The 22476-nt window shown below is 43.4% G+C and overlaps 1 protein-coding gene and 1 non-coding gene across 2 annotated transcripts in view; one reads left to right on the forward strand and one right to left on the reverse strand.

Annotated features, from left to right (window-relative positions):
* The window catches only part of LOC127580818 (diacylglycerol kinase theta-like), a 200583-nt gene that overhangs the window by 74364 nt on the left and 103743 nt on the right, over window positions 1-22476 (reverse strand). Inside the window, 3 exon segments of the mRNA XM_052034735.1 lie at window positions 6381-6531; window positions 12882-12943; window positions 21849-21903. Coding sequence (XP_051890695.1) covers window positions 6381-6531; window positions 12882-12943; window positions 21849-21903 — 268 coding nt within the window.
* LOC127567580 (U6 spliceosomal RNA) lies at window positions 6891-6997 on the forward strand. The gene has a single exon (XR_007955919.1). It is a non-coding gene; the product is annotated as a U6 spliceosomal RNA (small nuclear RNA).

The raw sequence follows: 22476 nt of genomic DNA on the forward strand, positions 1-22476 counted from the left end.
ACTTCATTATTGTTTCTGCTACTACCCCTGGCAGCCCGTTCCAGACACCTCCCACCCTCTTGTGTAAAACAAAACTTGCCTCGCAAACCTCCTATAACTTTCCTCCTCGTACCTTAAGCTCTCTCCTCTAGTATTTGACTTTTCTACCCTGGGAAAAGACTACCTACCCTATCTATGCCTCCAATAATTTTATAAACTTCTATCAGGTCTCCCGTCAGCCTCTGACGCTCCAAGAAAACAATCCAATTTTGTCCAACCTCTCCTTATTACTAATACTCTCTAATCCAGGCAACATCATGGTAAACCACTTCTGCACCTTCTCCTCAGCCTACACATCCTTCCTGTAATTGGGGTGACAGAACTGCACATAATACTCCAAATGTGGCCTGACCTGAGTTTTATACAGCTGCAACATGACCTCCTGACTTTATGCCCGAACTGATGAAGGCAAGCATGCACCCTCTTTACCACCTTATCAACTTATGTCGACACTTTAAGGAGCTAAGGACTTGCAGCTCAACGTCCCTCTGTACACCAATGCTCCTCAGAGTCCTGCCATTTACGGTATACTTTCCCCTTGCGTTCCACCTTGCAAAATGCAACACCTCATACTCGTCCGGATTAAACTCCCTCTGCCACTTCTCCACACAGATTACCAACCTATATCCTTTGACAACCTTCCTCACCATCTAAAACTCTACCAATGTTTGTGTTGTCTGCAAATTTACTAATCAGACCACCCAGCATCAGTGATGGGTAGGTAACTGCAGGGGCTTTGGAAAGGCAAATTACAGAATCTTATAGGATTCAAATCAAATTTGTGAAATATTCATACATGATAAATGCATTGATGGCCAAAACTGGATAAGTGGGTGTGATCCAATAGTCATTACAGAAACATGGTTCAAGGCCAGGAACTAAACATGGCAGGGAACCCGACCTTTTCAGATAGACAGAGCAGAAAAACTAGGTTGGGATAGCTCCAATAACAAAGGATCACATTAGTAATAAATTGCTCTTGGCTCAGAAAATAAGAAATATGAATGTCTGGTTGGAGATTAGAAATAAGAAAGACATCATCATAGAACATAGAACAACTACAGCACAATTCAGACCCTTTGGCCCACAAAGCTGTGCCGGACATGTCGCTACCCTAGAAATTACTAGGCTTACCCATAGCCCTCTATTTTTCTCAGCTCCATGTACCTATCCAACAGTCTCTTAAATGACCCTATCATATCCGCCTCCACCACTGTTGCCGGCAGCCCATTCCACGCACCCACCACTCTCTGAGTAAAAAACTTACCCCTGACACCTCCTCTATACCTACTCCCCAGCACCTTAATCCTATGTCCTCTTGTGGCCACCACTTCAGCCCTGGGGAAAAGCCTCTATCTACCCTATCAATACCTCTCATCATCTTATATACCTCTATCAGGTCCCCCCTCATCCTCCGTCGCTCCAAGGAGAAAAGGCCAAGTTCCCTCAACCTACCTTCATGAGGCATGCTCTGCATTCTGAGCAGCATCCTTGTACATCTCGTCTGCACCCTTTCTATGGCTTCCACATCCTTCCTGTAGTGAGGTGACCAGAACTGAGCACAGTACTCCAAATGGGGTCTGACCAGGGACCTATATGGCTGCAACAACACCTCCCGGCTCCTAAATTCAATTCCCCGATTGATGAAGGACAATACACCATATGCCTTCTTAACCACAGAGTCAACCTGCGCAACCGCTTTGAGCGTCCTATGGACCCGGACCCCAAGAACACTCTGATGCTCCACACTGCCAAGAGTCCTACCATTAAGACTATATTTTGCCATCATATTTGACCTACCAAAATGAACCACTTCACACTTATCTGGGTTGAACTGCATCTGCCACTTCTCAGCCCAACTTTGCATCCTATCTATGTCCCTCTGTAACCTCTGACAGCCCTCCAAACTATCCACAACACCCCCAACCTTTGTGTCATCCGCAAACTTACTAACCCACTCCTCCACTTCCTCATCCAGGTCGTTTATAAAAATCACAAAGAGCAAGGGTCCCAGTACAGATCCCTGAGGTACACCACTGGTCACTGACCTCCACACAGAATATGACCCTTCAACAACCAACATCGATTGGAGTGCTCTATAGGCTCCCTAACAAGGTAATGAAATGATCACCAATAACTTTAATCTTCACACCAAGAGGCAAATCAAATTGCTCATGTAATGAATGAGACACATTTCCCTAATACTACTGACCCAATCAGGGAACAGGTTATTTTAGATCTGGTCATGCAAAAAGGCAAGATTACTTAGTGATCTCTTAGGAAAGATTCTTTGGCAAACGATGATCAAAAATGAAAGGATTTTACATTTTCTCCTTCTTCTCAGACAGCCCCTCAGGAAAGATTTCCACTCTGGTTCTGTGGGTTCTGAGGTTGCCAACACGGCCACTGGTGCATCCACAGGTGGGAGGAGGAGCTCAACTGGCCATGTGTGTGGGTTATGCACTGACATGGTTGCACATCAATTAATGCTGCTGCTTCAGAGCTCTGGGGACTCTGGTTTGACCCTGATCTCCCATGTTGTCTTTACGGAGTTTGCACGTTCTCCCCATGACCAAGTGAGTTTCCCTGGTGCTCTGATTTCCTCCCAAAGCCTAGACGTGCCAGTAGATAAATTGGCCACTGTAAATAACTCCCTAATGTAGATAAGGGACAAAAGAGAATCAAAGTGGAATTGATGGGCATGAGAGAGAAAATAAAGTGAAGGTCTACAGGGAAAAGGGAGGGAGGATTAGGACTGATGAGGTTTGCTCAGCTGCGATCTGGCACGTACACGATGGGTTGAATGACCTCCTTCCGTGTTATAATAAGTGAATGAGTTTGGGAGATGGTGTGTTCCATTGTCATTTTTGATGGGCCTCCTCATACTCCCAACAAAGGGACACAGGTTCTCAGCCCCACTTTGAAATATCATGGACCAGGAATTCCAATGAGTTACCAGGCCAGAACATAGAAATGAATAAAGAGAGGAATGGCAACACAAATGGCTACTTCTGATACAAACAGAAAGAATGTGCGAGTTATCTGAAGTTGGAGAATTCAGAAATGAGCTCTGAAGGTTACAACATGCCCAGATGAAAACGTGTTGCTCCTCAAGCTAACACTCCGCAAAGTGATCACTCAATCTGCATTTGATTTCTCTAATGTAGAGGAAAACACATTGTGGACATAGAATGCAGCACGCAAGATTTGAAGAAGTGCTGCTTCACCTGAAACAACTGCTTGGGTCCCTGGACGGTGGGAAAAGAGGCGAATGGACGGGTGCTGCACCTTCTGCAGTTCTGTGGGATATTGGAGACTGACCTTTTTTTTGAAAAGCAAAGGGAGTGGAGTGAAAACATTGGGAAATCTTTAATCATTCAGAGCTTTGGTGAATGCCCACCTGGAATACAGTGTACAGTTCCGGTCTTTTATAGGACGTTTTTGCCTTAGAGGCAGTGTAAAGAAGGTTCACTAGTTTGATTCTTGGAATGAAGGGGTTGTCTTGTGAGGAAACATTGTAGATTAGTTTATCTCTTTGGACAAGAGAAGAATGAGTGGTGACCTTATTGAAACAAAAGATTCTGAGGAGCTTGACAAGTCGGCACAACATTGTGGGCCAAAGGGCCTGTTACTGTGCTGTGCTGTACTATGTTCTATAAGATACAACGGTGTGAAAAGAGCAACCCTGTGGGGAATCCAGAACTGAGAGACCAGTGTTCCACAGTTACCCTGTGCTGCTAGCCAAGTTGTTCCAACAGAGTTACAAAACTGGCATGTGGAAAATTGCCCAGTTATGTCCTGTTCACAAAAAAGCAGGAAAAATCCAATCCACTGATCATTTGGTCAGATGAATCTCAATCATTGGCCAAATAATAGAAGGTATAATTGACATTTCTCTCAAAAGAAACACCCATTAATAGTGAGATAAGAAGGAATGTCTTCACAGAGAGGATAATGACCTTTTGGAATTCTTCATTCAAGAGTTTTAAGTAATGAGTGTTTAATTATATTCTTGGCTAAAATAGATTGATTCGTAGACAATTGTGAAATCAAAGGTTATAGTCATCAGGCAGAAAAGTGGAGGGCAAGAACTCACTATCTGAGATCTGTTGCATGCAGTGCAGCCTCAGTGGGCCAATGGTCCACTCCTGCTTCTATTTCTTACATTCTTATCATATTTCACAAAGGAAGACTGTTGTATTTATTGGAGGTCAACCTTACAACACTGTCACAGGGAACGTCCCAAGCCCAACTATCTTCAGCTGGTTCATCAACGATCACCTCTCCACCACAAGGTCAGAAGTGGGGATGCTCACTGATTACTTCCCAATGTTCAATTCCATTTGTAGCTCATCAGCAAATGGAGCAGTCACAGAATAGAGTGAAAGAATGACATAGCACAGAAAACAGCCCTCGGCTCACCTTGTCCACACTAACCGTGATGCTAATCCCATTTCTTGTCTGTATCCCTCCTTTCCTATCCTATCTACCCAAATGCCTTTTAAACATTGTAGGTGTATCTGCCTCCACCAGTTCCTCTGGCAGTTTGTTCCGGATAACCACCACCCTCTGTGTGGAAAAAACTTACCCCTCAGATCTCCTTAAACTTTCTCCCGTCACCTTAAACCTGTGCCCTCTAGTTCTAGACTAACCTGCCCTGGGAAAAGATTCTGATTATCTATCCTATCTACATCTCTCAGAATTTTATAAACCCTTTACGGTGACCTCTTAACCTCCTACGATCCAATGAGAATAAACTCAGCCTATCCAATCTCTCCTTATAACTACAGCCCTCCATTCTAGGCAACATCCTGAAAATAGCAGAACTGGGCCATTTGACCCCTCAAGCTTCTCCACTATTCAATGGCTGACCTGCCCCAGGCCTCAAACTCCTCCTTCATGCTAGTTGCCCATAGCCTTTAATTGTTCTCCTCTAACCTTAACCCTAATTTGTTCTGCACCAGTGATCTAGCTTCAAAAATCCTCTGAGGTAGAGAATTCCAGAGATTCACATCACAGAAACTAGCCTTCCCTCCATGGACTCTTGTCTATACTTCTCACTGCCTCAAGAAAGCAGCCAACATAATCAAAGACCCCATCCACCCCGGACATTCTCTCTTCTCCTCCCTCCCATCGGGTAGAAGATACAAAAGCCTGAAAGCATGTACCACCAGACTCAAGGACTGCTTCAATCCCACTATTAAAAGGACTATTGAATGGACTTCTTGTACGATAAGAAGGACTCTTGACATCACAATCTACCTCGTCATGGCCTTGCACCTTATTGTCTGCCTGCACTTTCTCTGTAACTGTAACACTTTATTCTGCATTCTGTTATTGTTTTCCCTTGTACTACCTCAATACACTGATGTGGTGAAATGATCTGTATGGATGGCATACAAAACAAAGTTCTTCACTGTACCTCATTACATGCAACGATAATAAACCAATTTAGTAGTGAGATGTGCAATACTCATGTAAACTATTTTTTTATATTTCTAACAGTTAGCCAAAATAGAATAGTAGCTTGAGCCCATGGGCAGTCTCAGAATTCAGCCTTCTGGGAAGTTCTGTTCATCCTGACCCACAGGTAATGTTAAATGCTCAATCTCTCGACTATTCTAAGCTGACACACTTCCCTGACGAAGAACTTTAACCTCAGCTCAGTAAGATATCGTTATTAATCATATGTACATCGAAAACACACCATGAAATGCATCTTTTGCATAGAGTGCTAAGGGGGAAGCCTGCAAGTGTCACCACACTTTCGACACCAACATAGCATGCCCACAACTTCCTAACCCATTCGTCTAGAGCACCCGGAGGAAACCCATGCAGTCATAGGAAGAAGATAAAACTCCTTACAGACTGGGCTGGAATTGAAACTGGGTTGCTGTCACTGTAATAGCATTACACTAACCACTACACTACAATGCCTACCCCAAATTGTGTTGCATCAGCTGGGAACACAATTTGGGGCAGGCACGGTAGTGTAGCGGTTAGCATAACGCTATTATAGCGCCAGCGGCCTTGAAAATCATTGATGATCTCATCTGTATTTCCTTGTACCTAAAATCTCTTTGCAATTTCTCTCATTGCTTTTTACAAGAGATTAAAGTTATACAAGATTACTGGTTTATGGGGTTAAATCCAGAATTCCATCATGCTGCGCACGTGTACATCAATAGGAACTGCATCTTCAAAACTAATTTGATGTAAAAAAAAATTCTTATCAATCTTTTTCAACACAAACTAACTGCCACAATTTACATATGAAAGTCAAGCAAACAAGTCAACCCTTGATCTTCAACATTTAGCATTCATGGCTCCCTTTTACTTACTTTTGATCTCTAAGTAACTACTTAGCAGTGAGAAGTACTTGTCCTGAGACAAGTGAGGTGGAAGGCCCATGAGCAGCAAGTTCACCTGCACCACTGTGTTCTGCTTCTTTGTGATATAAAACCGTGTCTGATTCATTTGACGAACAGAGATCTACAGAACACAACATCAAGAGACAATATCATGATTGGTTATGTGCACACAATGAAAAGCATCAAAACAGAAATCCAAGGCACTACAAAGATCCCGAAGTGTAAGTTACTTGCAATTGTTCACAAACACAAGGCACAAACCTGATGAAAAAAGCTGACAACTTGTGGGCAGAAAACAAAGCAGCTGATTTATGTAGTGGTCACAGATTGAATGAGAACAAAATACAACTTTAATTGAGCATGAATATCGAAATTGTAACTAATGCTGAATGCAAGTCGGTGTCTATTTTCAAAAACAAAAATGATTGAAAAGTTGATATACATAGTATTGATTAATGAACTTCTAGTAGATAAGACTTTGTGCTCACTTCGGCAGCACATATACTAAAATTGGAACGATACAGAGAAGATTCGCATGGTCCCTGCGTAAGGATGATACGCAAATTCGTGAAGCCTTCCACATTTTTAGTGTTGGTAAGGGTAATGTTCTAGAGTATGTAGATATCAAGAGAGAGGATGTGTTGGAGCTGTTAGAAAATATTAGGACAGATAAGTCCCTGGGGCCTGACGGAATATTCCCCAGGCTGCTTCGTGAGGCAAGGGAGCAGATTGCTGAACCATTGGCTAGGATCTTTGAGTCCTCGTTGTCAACGGGGATGGTACTGGAGGATTGGAAGGTGGTGAATGTTGTCCCCTTATTCAAAAAAGGTAGTAGGGATAGACCAGGGAATCTTCCAGATAGACCAGGAAGATTGATGGGGGTAGTGCAGTAGATGTGGTCTACATGGATTTTAGTAAGGCGTTTGACAAGGTTCCACATGGTAGGCTTCTTCAGAAGGTCAGAGGCCAAGGGATCCAGGGAGGCTTGGCCATGTGGATTCAGAATTGGCTTGCCTGTAGAGGGTTGTGGTGGAGGGAGTGCATTCGGATTGGAGGGCTGTGACTAGTGGTGTCCCACAGGGATCGGTTCTGGGACCTCTACTTTTTGTGATATTTATTAATGACTTAGATGAGGGAGTGGAAGGGTGGGTTAGCAAGTTTGCAGATGACACAAAGATGGGTGGTGTTGTGGATAGTGTGGAGGACTGTCGAAGCTTACAAAGGGATATTGACAGGATGCAGAGCTGGGCTGACAAGTGGCAGATGGAGTTCAATCCAGAGAAGTGTGAGGTGGTACACTTTGGAAGGACAAACTCCAAGGCGGAGGACAAGGTAAATGGCAGGATTCTGGGCAGTGTAGGGGAGCAGAGGGATCTGGGGGTTCATATCCACAGATCACTGAAAGTCACCTTACAGGTAGATAGGATAGTTAAGAAAGCTTATGGGATGTTAGTTTTCATAAGTCGTGGGATCAAGTTTAAGAGCCGCGAAGTAATGATGCAGCTTCACAAAACTCTGGTTAGGCCACACTTAGAGTACTGTGTCCAGTTCTGGTCGCCTCATTATAGGAAGCATGTGGAGGCGTTGGAAAGGGTGCAGAGGAGATTTACCAGGATGCTGCCTGGATTAGACAGTATGGATTATGAGGAGAGACTAAGGGAGCTAGGGCTTTACTCATTGGAGAGAAGGAGGATGAGGGGAGACATGATAGAGGTATATAAGATATTAAGAGGAATAGATAGAGTGGACAGCCAGCGCCTCTTTCCCAGGGCACCAATGCTCAAAACAAGAGGACATGGCTTTAAGGTATTGGGTGGGAAGTTCAAGGGAGATGTCAGAGGGAGGTTTTTCACCCAGAGAGTGGTTGGTGCATGGAATGCGCTGCCTGGGGTGGTGGTGGACGCTGATACGTTGGTCAAGTTCAAGAGATTGTTAGATAAGCATATGGAGGAATTTAAGATAGAGGGATATGTGGGAGGAAAGGGTTAGATAGTCTTAGGTGTGGTTTGAAGGGCGGGACAACATGGTGGGCCGAAGGGCCTGTACTGTGCTGTATTGTCCTATGGTTCCATGGTTCTTCTGTAAAGCAAGTGAAAAATACCAAGGATTTAATAGGAAAAACAGTTTAACAATAAGAGGGACAAGGAGAAACATAGGATTTCTAAATAACAGATGGGTAGTTCAGACCTACTAACTACAACTCTGATGACATAGCAACTTCAGGATGCTTCACAAGTAGTGAGGGATTACATGCATAAGGACATTGGAACTGGAATTGGAATACTATTGTCACTTGTACCAAGGTCCAATGAAAAACTTGTTTTGCGTATCATTCATGCAGATCAATTCATTACACAGTGCATTGAGTTAGTACAAGGTAAAACAATACAGAATGCAGAATAAAATGTCACAGCTACAGAGAAAGGACGGTGCAGGCAGACGATAAGGTGCAAGGTCATAATGAGGTAGATTGTGAGGTCAAGTGTCCATCTCATCATACTAGGGAACCGTTCAATAGTCTTACAGCTACGAGATGGAAACTGTCCTTGAGCCTGTTGGTATGTGCTTTCTGGCTTTTCTATCTTCGGCCTGATGGGAGGGGGGGAAGAGAGAATGTCCGGCGTGGGTGGGGTCTTTGACTATGTTGGCTGCTTTACCAAGGCAGCGAGAAGCGTAGGCAGAGTCCATGGAGGGGAGGCTGGTTTCAGTGATGTGCTGAGCTGTGGCCACAACTCTCCACAATTTCTTGCTATCCCGGGCAGAGCAGTTGCCATACCAAGCCGTGATGCATCCAGATAGAAACAGGTGCATCGATAAAAATTGGTGAGTGCTGACAGGAACATGCAAATTTCTTCAGCCTCCTGAGGAAGTAGATGCGCTGGTGAGTTTTCTTGGCCGTGGCGTCTACGTGGTTGGATCAGGACAGGCTATTGGTGATGTTCACTCCTAGGAACTTGAAGCTCTCAACCCTCTCAACCTCAGCACTGTTGATGTGGACAGGAGCATGGGCACTGCCCCCCTTCCTGAAGTCAATGACCAGCTCTTCTGTTTTGCTGACATTGAGAAAAGGTTGTTGTTATGACACCATGTCACTAAGCTCTCTATCTCCTTCCTGTACTCCGACTCATTGTTATTTGAGATTCCGCCCACTATGATGGTGTCATCTGCAAACTTGTAGATGGAGTTAGGGCAGAATCTGGACACACAGTCGTGAGTGTACAGGGAGTAGGGTAGAGTGCATAACATAAGAATAGGAGGAGGAGAACCAGGAGTAGGCCATTTGGCCCCTCGTGCTTGCTCCACCATTCAATAAGATCATTTCCTGTACTAATCTCACATCCCTTGATTCTCTTAATATCCATAAAATATACCCATCTCCTCCTTGAGTATACTCAGTGACTAACCTCCACAGTCCTCGAGCAGAGAGTTCCAAAGATTCACTGCCCCCTGGGTTGGAGGATTTCTTCTCATTTCATTCTGAGTGAGTGACCCTTTTGTTTTGAGACGATGGTTTTCGACACCGTAGCTGGAGGAAACATTATCCCTGCATCAAAACCATCGAGCCCCATAACCCATCAAATGTGGGTAGGTGGGACCAGTATGGATAAGTGCAATGGTTGGCATGGCCTGCTGGGCCAATAGGCCGGTTTCTGTGCTGTATGATTCTGAACGTCTCAAAGGACAATCTGCCCTGGCCTTCCCCTAGGAATCAATCTGGTGAACCTTTGTGGCACTCCACTCCACTGAAAGTACATCCTTCCTTCAGTAGGGAACCAGGCCTGCATTAAACATTCCAAGTGCAGTCTCACTGTGGTCCTATATAATTGCAGGAAATTCCTGTTATACTTGTATTGAAGGTTGGCAGACTGTCTGCCTTCCTAATTTCTTGCTGAAACTGCATTTTAACTTTCAGCACTTACTGTAAAATCACACCAAAGTCCCTATGAACACCAACACCTTTCAATCTCTCACCATTTATAACCTTGTTGTTTTGCCAAAGGATAACTCCTTGACATATTCCACTTACATATTCTCCTGATTCCCTAAGCTCGTTATATCCCCATGAACTTTCTCTTCATTTTCCATAGCCCATGCTGCTGCCCAGCTTTGTATCATCAGTAAATTTGGATATATTACTCTTAGTCCCTTATCCAAATCATTGATAAGTTTTGATGAAAGCTGATGCCTAGCACTGATTGCTGCCAGGCCCCAATACTCACTATCTGCTAACCAGAAAATGACCAGTTTACCCCAACTCTGCTTTGTACCCATTAACCACCCCTCAATCCATGCCAGTATATTATCCCAAATCTTATGCAGTTGAATTTTGTTGAATAAACTTGTGTTGCACCTTATCAAAACTTAGTAAACCACATCCACTGATTTATCCTCAAGTATTCTGCTAGTTACAACCTCAAAAAGTCAAATGTACTTTTCCTATCACCAATCGATGTTAACAATGCCCATTCCTATTATGTCTCATAGAACAGTTCAGCACAGGAACAGGCCCTTCAGCCCACCATGTCTGCGCTAAACACGATGCCAAACTGAACTAAATCTCTTCTGCCTGCAGATGATCCATATCCCTCTATTCCCTGCACATTCATGTGTCTATCTAATAGCCTCTTAAGCGCCACTATGGTATCTGCTTCCACCACCACCCCTGGCAGCCCGTTCCAGGCACGTACTACTCTCTTTGTAAAAACTCTGGCCCTGCACATCTTATTTAAACTTTCCCCCTCTCACCTTAAATGTACGTCCTCTAGTATTTGACATTTCGTACCCTGGGAAAAAGATTCTGACTGTCTACTCTATTTATGCCTCATAATTTTATAAACTTCCATCAGGACGCCCCTCAGCCTCTGTCGCTCCAGAAGAAAACAACCCAAGTTTATCCAATCTCTACTTATAGCTCATACCCTCTAATCCAGGCAGCATCTTGGTGAACCTCTTTTGCACCCTTTCCAAAGGCTCCACATTCTTCCTCTAATGAGGCGACCAGAATTGCACAGAATACTCCAAATGTGGCCTAACCAAAATTTTATTTAGCTGTAACATGACTTCCTGACTCTTATACTCAATGCTCCGACCAACAAAGGCAAGCATGCCGTATGCCATCTTTACCACCCTATCAACCTGTGCAGCTATTTTGTGAGTAATGAACTTGGACCCAAGATCCCTCTGAATATCAATGCTTATAGGTCCTGCCATTAACAATATACTTTCTCCTTACATTTGACCTCCCAAAATGCAACACCTCACACTTGCCTGGATTAAACTCCATCTGCCATTTCTCCTATACCTATATCCTGCTGTCTCCTTTGATAGCCCTCTACACTGTTCACAACTCTACCTCTGTTATTGCCAAATTTACTAACCCACCCATCTACATTTTCGTCCAAGTCATTTAGTTTATATATATCACAAGCAACAGAGGTCCCAGCACCGATCCCTGCAGAACACTAGTCATGACCTCCAGCCAGAATAATACCTTTTCACCACCACCCTCTGCCAATCCTGAATCCAAAGTACAGAGTCACTGTGGATCCCATGCACCTTAATCTTCTGGATCAGCCTACCATGAGGGACCTTGTCAAATGCCTTACTAAAGTCATGTAGACAACATCTACTGCTCTACTCTCATCAATCACCTTCGTCATCTCCTCAAAAAAATCAATCAAGTTTGTAAGACATGACCTGCCCTGCACAAAGCCATGCTGACTGTCCCTAATCAGGTCATGTTTTTCCAAATTTGCAGTAATCCTATGCCTAAGAATCTTCTCCAATAGCTTCCCTACCACTGACGTGAGGCTAACCAGCCTATAATTTCCTGGATTATCGGTATAGCCATTCTTAAACAAAGGAGTAACACCGGCTACTCTTCAGTTCTCCGAGACGTTGCCTGTGGCTAAAGATGATACAAAGATCTTTGCTGAGGCCTCAGCAATCTCCTCTCTTGCATCTCTGAGTAACTTAGGATAGATCCCATCAGGAGACACAAGAGATTCTGCAGATGGTGGAATCTGAACCAACACACAAAAAGTGCTGGAGAAACTCAGAAGGTCAGGCAGCATCAATGGAGGGAAATAAATGACTTTCTCGGTCAAGATCCTTCATCAGGACTCATCAGATCCCATCAGGCCCTGGGGACTTATCCACCTTAATGTTCTTCAATAGACTCAACACCACCTCCTTCTTGATCTCAACATGCCCTCAATTATTAGCATTAATTGTAATCCACTTATTTCTATTTGCAACTATTAACAATTTTTGAACCACAGCAAGATCTGAACAGAACTTGACAGGCAAATCATTCACATACATGGCTTAAAGTTTTTTTATGGAGAGGCTATCAACTGTAAGGGGAGATGCAGATTTCAAGCAGAAATAGTTTTGGAGAAACCTGACTGAATTATCTAACTGAAGACAAACATATTAACCACAAAAGTACATTATTAATAAATATCTTACCTTCCTAATATCTTGAAGTCTGCGAAGAAACGGTTCAAACTGAGTCAGCACCACACTCTGCACTGCAAATAAAGGAACATTGTGAGGCAAAAATCTGTTTCTCTATAGGCCCCAACACTAACACGATGAGAACAATGCTGCTGGAAAATTCTTTATTTTGGTCACTTTAATGGAAGGTAATTCATGAATTTGTGACTTTGCCAATTGTTCACCAGTTACAAAGAGGAATTAGTGCAGGAGTAGGTCTGAATGCTCTGGCTTCCAGCATGATCATGGCTGATCTAACTGTAATTCTGTCCTTCATTCCCATTTGCTCATGGTCACCTTTCACCCACTTGCTTATTAAGAAAACAACTCCCTCTGCCTTAAAACATTCCAAGATTCTGCTTCCACTGCCCATTGAGAAAGAGAGTTCCAAAGACCAACAACCCTCAGAAAAAAAATTGCCTTTGTCTTAAATGTACAACATCCACCCAGTTAAGACACCTCATGATTCTAAATGTTTCAACCAAGTCACCTCTTACTTTTCTAGCCTCCAACAGACACAAGCCTAGCCTGTCGAAGCTTTCCTCATAACCATAGAACCATAGAGCACAAAACAGGCCCTTCGGCCCACCATGTTGTGCCGTCCATCAAACCACCCTCACACTATCTAACCCTTTCCTCCCACATATCCCTCTATCTCACATTCCTCCATATGCCTATCCAACAAACTCTTGAACCTGTCCAATGAATCTGCCTCCACCACCACCCCAGGCAGTGCATTCCATGCACCAACCACTCTCTGGGTGAAAAACCTCCCTCTGACATCTCCCCTGAACCTCCCACCCATAACCTTAAAGCCATATCCTCTCGTCTTGAGCATTGGTGCCCTGGGAAGGAGGCGCTGGCTGTCTACTCTATCTATTCCTCTCAATATTTTATATACCTCTATCATGTCTCCTCTCATCCTCCTCCTTTCCAGTGAATAAAGCCCTAGCACCTTAAGCCTCTCCTCATATTCCATACACTCTAATCCAGGCAGCATCCTGATAAATCTCCTCTGCACCCTCTCCAACGCCTCCACATCCTTCCTATAATGCGGCGACCAAAACTGAACACAGTACTCTAAGTGTGGTCTAACTAGAGTTTTGTAAAGCTGCATCATCACTTCGTGGCTCTTAAACTCAATCCCACGATTTATGAAAGCTAACATCTCATAGGCCTTCTTAACTGCTCTATCCACCTGTGAGGCAACTTTCAGTGAACTGTGAATATGAACCCCCAGATCCCTCTGCTCCTCTACACTGCCAAGTACCTTGCCATCTACCCTGTACTCTGCCCTGAAGTCTGTCCTTCCAAAGTGTACCACCTCACACTTCTCTGGATTGAACTCCATCTGCCACTTGTCAGCCCAGCTCTGCATCCTATCAATATCCTTCTGTAAGTTCCGACAGCCCCCACACTATCCACAACACTGCTGATCTTAGTGTCGTCCGCAAACTTACTAACCCAGCCTTCCACCCCCTCATCTAAGTCATCTATAAATATCACAAAAAGTAGAGGTCCCAGAACCGATCCCTGCGGAACACCACTAGTCACTGCCCTCCAATCCGAGGGCACTCCTTCCACCACAAACCTCTGCTTTCTACAGGCAAGCCAATTCCTAATCCACACAGCCAAGCTTCCCTGGATCCCTTAGCCTCTGACCTTCTGAAGAAACCTACCATGAGGAACCTTATCAAACACCTTACTAAAATCCATATAGACCACATCCACCACACTACCCTCATCAATCTTCCTCGTCACCTCCTCAAAGAACTCTATCAGGCTTGTGAGGCAAGATCTTCCCTTCACAAAGCCATGCTGGCTGTCCCTAATCAGTCCATGATTCTCCAGGTGTTCATAGATCCTATCCCTTAGAATCCTTTCTAACAGCTTACCCACCACAGACGTAAGGCTCACCGGTCTATAATTCCCTGGACTATCCCTATTACCTTTTTTGAACAAGAGGACAACATTCGCCACCCTCCAATCCTCTGGCACCATCCCCGTGAACAACAAGGACTCAAAGATCCTTACCAGCGGTTCAACAATCTCCTCCCTCGCCTCTCGAAGCAGCCTGGGGAAAATCCCGTCAGGCCCCGGAGATTTATCTGTCTTGATATTATTTAACAACTTCAACACATCCTCTCTCTTGATATCTACAACCTCGAGAACATTACCCTTACCAGCACTCCCTTCCGCGTCATCAAGACCCCTCTCCTTGGTGAATACCGAAGAGAAGTATTCATTGAGAACTTCTCCCACTTCCGCCACCTCCAGGCACATCCTCCCACCTTTGTCTTTAATCGGACCTACCTTTACCCTAGCCATCCTCCTACCCTTCACGTACGTGAAAAAGGCCTTGGGATTTTCCTTAACCCTACCAGCCAATGCCTTTTCATGTCCCCTTCTAGCTCTCCTCAGCCCTTTCTTAAATTCCTTCCAATCTGCCCATCCTACCAATGTTTTAAACTGCTTCCTATCTATTAACAACCTTCCCTAAGTAAAGGGACCATTACTGTACAGAGCACACCAGAAAAATTACATGAACCATAATCCTCCTACTTTTGTACTCAATTTTTCTAGCAATAAACAATTTCATTGTTAAGTTTCCTAACTATGTGATTCTAAATAATAAACTTTTGTGAATTATGCATTAGGACACCCATATCTTTTGCATCGCAGTGCTCTACAATCTCTCATCACGTGGACAATATGTTTCTTTATTACTGCTACCAAAATTACAATTCTACATTTTCCCATATTATACTTAATTTTCCACTCACTGTATCCCTTGGGTGCCTCCTTTTGTCCTTTCCACAACTTACTTTCCCATCTACCTGTGTGTCACTGAGCAACCATATCTTGTGCCAAATCGTTCACCTTGGACTCTGTCTTTACCTCTCATTGTCTTGGTGTAGCAGCCAGCATAATCAAAGACCCCACCCACCCGGGACATTCTCTCTTCTCTCCTCTTCCATCGGGTAGAAGATACAGGAGTCTGAGGACACGTACCACCAGACTTAAGGACAGCTTCTACTCCACTGTGATAAGACTATTGAACGGTTCCCTTATACAATGAGATGGACTCTGACCTCACGATCTACCTTGTTGTGAACTTGCACCTTATTGCACTGCACTTTCTCTGTAGCTGTGACACTTTACTCTGTACTGTTACCATTTTTACCTGTACTACATCAATGCACTTTGTACTAACTCAATGTAACTGCACTGTGTAATGAATTGACCTGTACGATCGGTTTGTAAAAACTTTTCACGGTACCTCGGTACAAGTGACAATAATAAACCAATACCAATACATACTTACTTCCCACAACACCCTGGAATAGATTTCATCAGGCCCTCTGGATTTGTCCATCTTGATGTGTGCCAATATCTCTAACTCTACCTCTTTCCTGATGCACATATTCCAGTCTATCAGTATACACCTCCCTATCCTTCACTCTGGTGAATACTGAGGTGAAGCATTCATTCAGGACACCACACATATCCCCTGGCTCCACACAAAGACCTGTGGTCCCTGAGGGGACAAACTTTATCCCTCCCTACCCTCTTGCTTCTAATATATTTATGAAAGGTTTTGGAATTCTCTTTAATTCTGTTGGTCAGGGCCATTTCATGTCCCTTTTTTGTTCTAACTGCTTAAGATCTCTCTTATACAAACCTCCAAGAACTCACATGATAACAATTTCCTACACCTGACATATGCTTCCTTCTTTTTCCTGATCAATCTCTCAACTTCCTTGGTTAATTAAGGTTCCCTAATCTCACCATCGTTGCTTCTTACCCTTACAGGGTCATGCTGACTCTAATTCTTATTATTTCACTTTTAAACGCCTTCCACTTATCGGACGTTGCTTTTCTCTCTAGTAGCTGCTCCCAATCTGCTTTCACCAGGTCCTGTCCTATACCATTGAAGTCAACCCTCCCCAATTTCTTTCTCCTTCACTTTTTGACTAAAGGAGTTACATTTACTGTTTTCCAATCTGATGGAACCTTCCACAAATCTAGAGGATTTGGGAAAATTAAAACCAAAACATCAGCTATATCATCAGATACTGCTTTAAAAAAATGCAGGCTCTCAACCCAAAATGTTGACCATCCCTTTGCTCCCACAGATGCTGCTCGACCTGCTGAAGTCCTCCAGCAGTTTGCTCCAGATTCCAGTGTCTGCCGTCTCGTCTCTCCACTTTCTTTAAAACCCTTGGATGAAGTCCATCAGGACCTAAAGGCTTGTCGGCCTGCTGCTCCAACAACTTGTTCCACCGCACTGCACTGGTGATTGTACATCCCCCCCTCTCCTCCCCCTACCCGGGTTCGTCCCTCTGTTCTAATTCCCCATTTACACCATCTCTGAGATGTAATGTATCCTCCATAGTGAAGACAGATACAAAAGACTGTTTATGTATATTAGTCACATGTACATCGAAACACACGGTGAAATGCGTCTTTTTGCGTTAACAACCAACACAGTCTGAGAATGTGCTGGGGGCAGCCTGCAAGTGTCACCACACTTGCGGTGCCAACATAGCATGCCCCACAACTTCCTAACCTGTATGTCTTTTAGAATGTGGGAGGAAACCAGAGCACCCGGAGGAAACTCACGCAGATACATGGAGAACATACAAACTCCTTACAGACAGCAGCAGAACTGAACCTGGGTGACTGGTGCTGTAATAATGTTACTACACTACCGTGCTGCTCCTTAATTCAACTTGTTTTCCATTATTAATTCCTTAACTTGCTTCATATAAGGTCAATGTTCACTTTGCTAGCTTTTCTTTTTTAGATGTCTACAGAAGCTCTTGTATCTGTTTGCACATTTCTGGCCAGTGTTACCTGCTGTAAGCCCATCTTCCCAGATATGTCCACATGGAATTTACAGCCCAGGTTCTCGATAATTGAAAGAACCACGTTGTCAGTACCAGAGGAATCAATCGCAACGCTGAAGCTGCACATATTTGCTTACAAATGTAAGTTTGTCACACAAAGTGTTCAATTAAAGTTTGATGAGCAAAAACCTGCATTGGTGGAAGCTCATGACACAGTCATACTAGAATCTGTTAAGGAAGTGGCAGCAGGGCATCTAGAAAATAATAATATGATTGGGCAGATTTAACAAGGATTGATGAAAGGGAAATCACGTTTCAGATCATCAGCAAAATAGAGAAGGGCAAATCAGTGGATGGTGTGCACCTGGACTTCCAGAAGGCCTTTGATAAGGTGCCACACAAGAAGTAATTAAACAAAGTTAGAGCACATGAGATTGGGGTAATATATTGGCCTAAATGGAGGATTGGTTAACAAACAATACAGATGAGGATTAAATGTGTAATTTTTGGATTGGGAGGTTACGACTAATGGGCCACCATAGGGATCTCTGCTGAAGCCCTGGATATTCATAATTTATATCCATGATTTGGACGAAGAAACCAAGTGTAATATATCCAAGTTTGCCGATAATACAAAGCTGGGTGCCACTGTGGGTGTGACTAGGATGAAGAGAGACTTCAAGGGGACAGAGAATGAGCGAGAACATGGCAACTAGAAAAATGTCAGGTCACCCACTTCAGCATAAAAAATGAAAAATCAGAATTTTTTTTAAAAGATGGAGAGAGATTAAAAGGTGTTGGGTCTTCAGAGGGGTCTGGGCTTCCTTGTATACACATCACACTGCTGAAATGCAGATACAGCAAACAATTAGGAAAGCTAACTGAATACCTGCTTTAATTGAAAGAGGATTTGAATAGAAGAATAAAGATGTCTTGCTTTAACTATTTTGCCTTGTGGAGGAAACATTAACTCAAAGAACACTGCCAGATTTTAAATGAGATTGCTAAATAGTCACCACAATCTTGAATGAAATTTAAAAGCTTTAGTCAACAGTCAAGACTTTGATGCATATAAGACAAATGAGGGATTTATATTTTTAACATTACAATGGGAAACAACTTTGAATCACTTGTCAGGGGCAGCTACCTCACTTCGATGCCAAGCCAGAAAAATAAAAGTTTTTAGAAACATAGAAAACCTACAGCGCAATTCAGGCCCTTTGGCCCACAAAGCTGTGCCGAATGTCCCTACACTAGAAATTACTAGGCTTACCCATAGCCCTCTATTTTTCTCAGCTCCATGTACCCATCCAACAGTCTCTTAAAAGACCCTATCGTATCCGCCTCCACCACCGTTGCCGGCAGCCCATTCCAAGCACTCACCACTCTCTGAGTAAAAAACTTACCCCTGACATCTCCTCTATACCTTCTCCCCAGCACCTTAAAACCTATGTCCTCTTGTGGCCACCATTTCAGCCCTGGGGAAAAGCCTCTATCTACCCCATCAATACCTCTCATCATCTTATATACCTCTATCAGGTCCCCCCCATCCTCCGTCACTCCAAGGAGAAAAGGCTGTTTTTGTTTGTTTTTAGATTATTCACTGCTTTAAAGTGTATACGTGTTTTACAAAGTGATCAAAGGTATCTAGTCATCAGTTAACAAGTAAACCATCTGTCATTGAACAATCCCATTTGGTAAAGTTGTTATATTATTATTTCCAGTTACGGAAGTACAGATGCATCCTACATATAGCAAAGTAAAAATAAAATTGGTGACAATATGTTCAAAGTAGGAAAAAGGGACACAATTATAAGGCAGACAGAAATAGAATCTAAAGGTATAAAGACAAATGACAATAAAAGAACAATTGCTAACAGACCATGTCTGCAACAAACTAATAGAGGTGGAGGAAAAATATGCAAGTACATCAGCAAAGTGTCCATAAAGAAAGAATGTGAAGGAATTAGGACAGGTCAAATAAACAATTCAGGGACTATAAAATTACATTTATCAAGGAACACAAAACAAAATAGCATAATAGTCAAAGGCTCAGAAGGGGTGGAATTTCTGAGGTGTGTCCAGGAGAGATACTTGATGCAACGTGTAGATAAACCAACAAGGGAAGGAGCATTACTGGACCTTCCTTATCTTGGAGAATGTAGCTGGTGGTGGGAATGTCAGTAGGGGAACAGTTTGGAAATAGTGACCATAATTCTGTGTATTTTAAAGTAGTTATGATAAAGGATAGGGATAGAACAATAATTAAGGTCTTAAATTGGGGCAAGGCCAATTTCATTAAAATAAGGGAGGACCTGGCAAATGTAGATTGTGAGCATCTATTTGCAGGTAAGTCTACATCTGCAAAATGGGAAGCATTCAAAGAGAAATAACAGGAGTTCAACAAAGAGAAATAGCAAGAGTTCAAGGCCAACATGGTCCTGCAAAAGTAAAACCCAATGGTAACACGTACAGGGCACCCTGGATGTCGAGGGATATTGAAAATTGGATAAAGAGAAAAAAGGAAGCAAATGACAGGTATAGGGAACTAAAGATGGGGGAGGCTTGTCAAGAGTATAAAAAACGTAGGGAGGCACTTCAAAAGGAAATTACAAGGTAAGGGGTGGGGAGGTCATGAGAAATCAGTGGCAGACAGGATTAAGGTTAATTCTGTATGTATAACAAGGACCAAAGAACAACCAGGGAAAAAGTAAGGGCCATTAGGGACACCAGCAGCAATCTGTGCGTGGTTTCAGAAAGTATTGGTGAGGTCCTAAATCTATACTGCACTGGCATTCACTAAGGAAAAAGTCATTGTAGTTGGAGAATTCAATAAAGGGGTAGGTGAAAGTCTAGTGCAGGTCTCCATGAATAAGATAAGATATCTTTATTAGTCACATGTACATCGAAACACACCGCGAAATGCATCTTTTGCGTAGTGTGTTCTGGGGGCAGCCCGCAAGTGTCACCACGCTTCCGGTACCAATATAGCATGCCCACAACTTCCTAACCCATATGTCTTTGGAATGTGGGAGGAAACTGGAGCAACCAGAGGAAACCCACGCAGACATGGGAAGAACGTACAAACTCCTTACAGACAGCAGCCGGAATCGAACCCGGGTCACTGGCACTGTAATAGCGTTATGCTAACCGCTACTCGGCAGGCTTAATGGTGGATAAATACCCAAGACCGGATGGGATTTATCTCATGCTGCTACAGGAGGCATGGGAAGAAACTGTTGGTGCTCTGGCTGAGATTTTTAAATCTTTGCTGGACACAAGTGAGGTACCAGATGACTGGAGGACAGCAAACCTGGTTCCCCTTTAAAAGAAAGGCAGCAGGGAAAAGCTGCCAACTATAGACCTGCATTTTGGGAAGTCAAATGAAGGTAGGACATATGCAGTAAATGGTAAGGCATCAGGACTGTTGATGAACAGAGAGGCCTTGAGGTTCGTCCATAGTTCCCTGTGCTGCCTAAAGGGCACCCATCTGAATTGATCCCATCTTCCAGCATTTGGTCTATAGCCTTCTATGCCGAGGTGATTTAACTTCTCATCTAGACACTTCTTAAATGCTGTCAGCGACTCTGCTTCCACCGCTCTCTCTGGCAGCGTATTCCAGGTACTCACTGCTGTCTGGGTGAAAAAGGTCCATCTCAGATCCCCTCTAAATCTCTAAGTTCTTACCCTAAACCTGTGTCCTCTAGTTTTATTCACCTGACTGCAGATGGTGGAATCGGATACAATCACTGTGTTTAAGAGGTACTCAGACAGGCACAAACAGGCAGGACATAAAAGGATAGAGTGGGCAAATGGGATTAGTGTTGATGCGCTAAAAAAATTGGCATGGACGTGTTAGGCCGTAGAGTCCATTTCTGTGCTATACAACTCTATGACTCTATGAAAGATGGGAGGAAGTTTGAGTGGAACATAAATGCTGGTATGGACTGCTTGGGCTGAATGGCCTGTTTCTACTCTGTACAGTCAATGCAAATATAGACACCGGCAAAAAAAAATGAACACACACACAGGAATTCAGCCCTCTTCTCCAGCTTGTTGTGTTGCAAAATCAACTTTGTTAAAATCTTACCCTGTTTACAACCCATGAGGACCTCAACCACTTGAAAATCTTCAATATTTTCATCCTGAAAAGAAAACAGTGGCAGCAAAAGTCACGTTATGGCTCAAAATATTAACCGGCTTCTGAAATAAAGCTAACACTATCGCAGATAAATGAAGAAAAAATACTGGAAAAACTCATCAGGTCAGGCTGGATCTGTGGGAGAAGAAACAGAGTTAATGTTGACTTCTTGCACTTCTTCCAATCTGGTGTACTGCATTCAGTGTTCACAATGTAGTCTCCTCTATGTCGGAGAAATACAACAGAGTGGGTGACTGCTTTGTAGAGTCCATAGAGGTGACCCTGAGCTTCCTTTTGCGTGCACTTTAATTCTCCATACCACTCTCACCCCAACCTATCGGTCTGCGGCCTCCTGCACTGTTACAGTAAGTTCCAACACAAGCTTGAGGAATAGCACTTCATCTTCCATCTGGGCACCTGGATTTAATATTGAACTTTAGGCTTCAGGGAACTGGATTTCTGTCTGATGTCCACAAGAGGTATTGGCTCAGCTTGTTATTGTTTTCTCCTTGTATTCTGTTTTCTTGCTCTGGAAGTGGAGGATGTGCTCAGCCTAACCTGTTGGACATGTCTCCCT

This window comes from Pristis pectinata, chromosome 2 (genome assembly GCF_009764475.1).
Source record: "Pristis pectinata isolate sPriPec2 chromosome 2, sPriPec2.1.pri, whole genome shotgun sequence".
Classification (NCBI taxonomy): Eukaryota; Metazoa; Chordata; class Chondrichthyes; order Rhinopristiformes; family Pristidae; genus Pristis; species Pristis pectinata.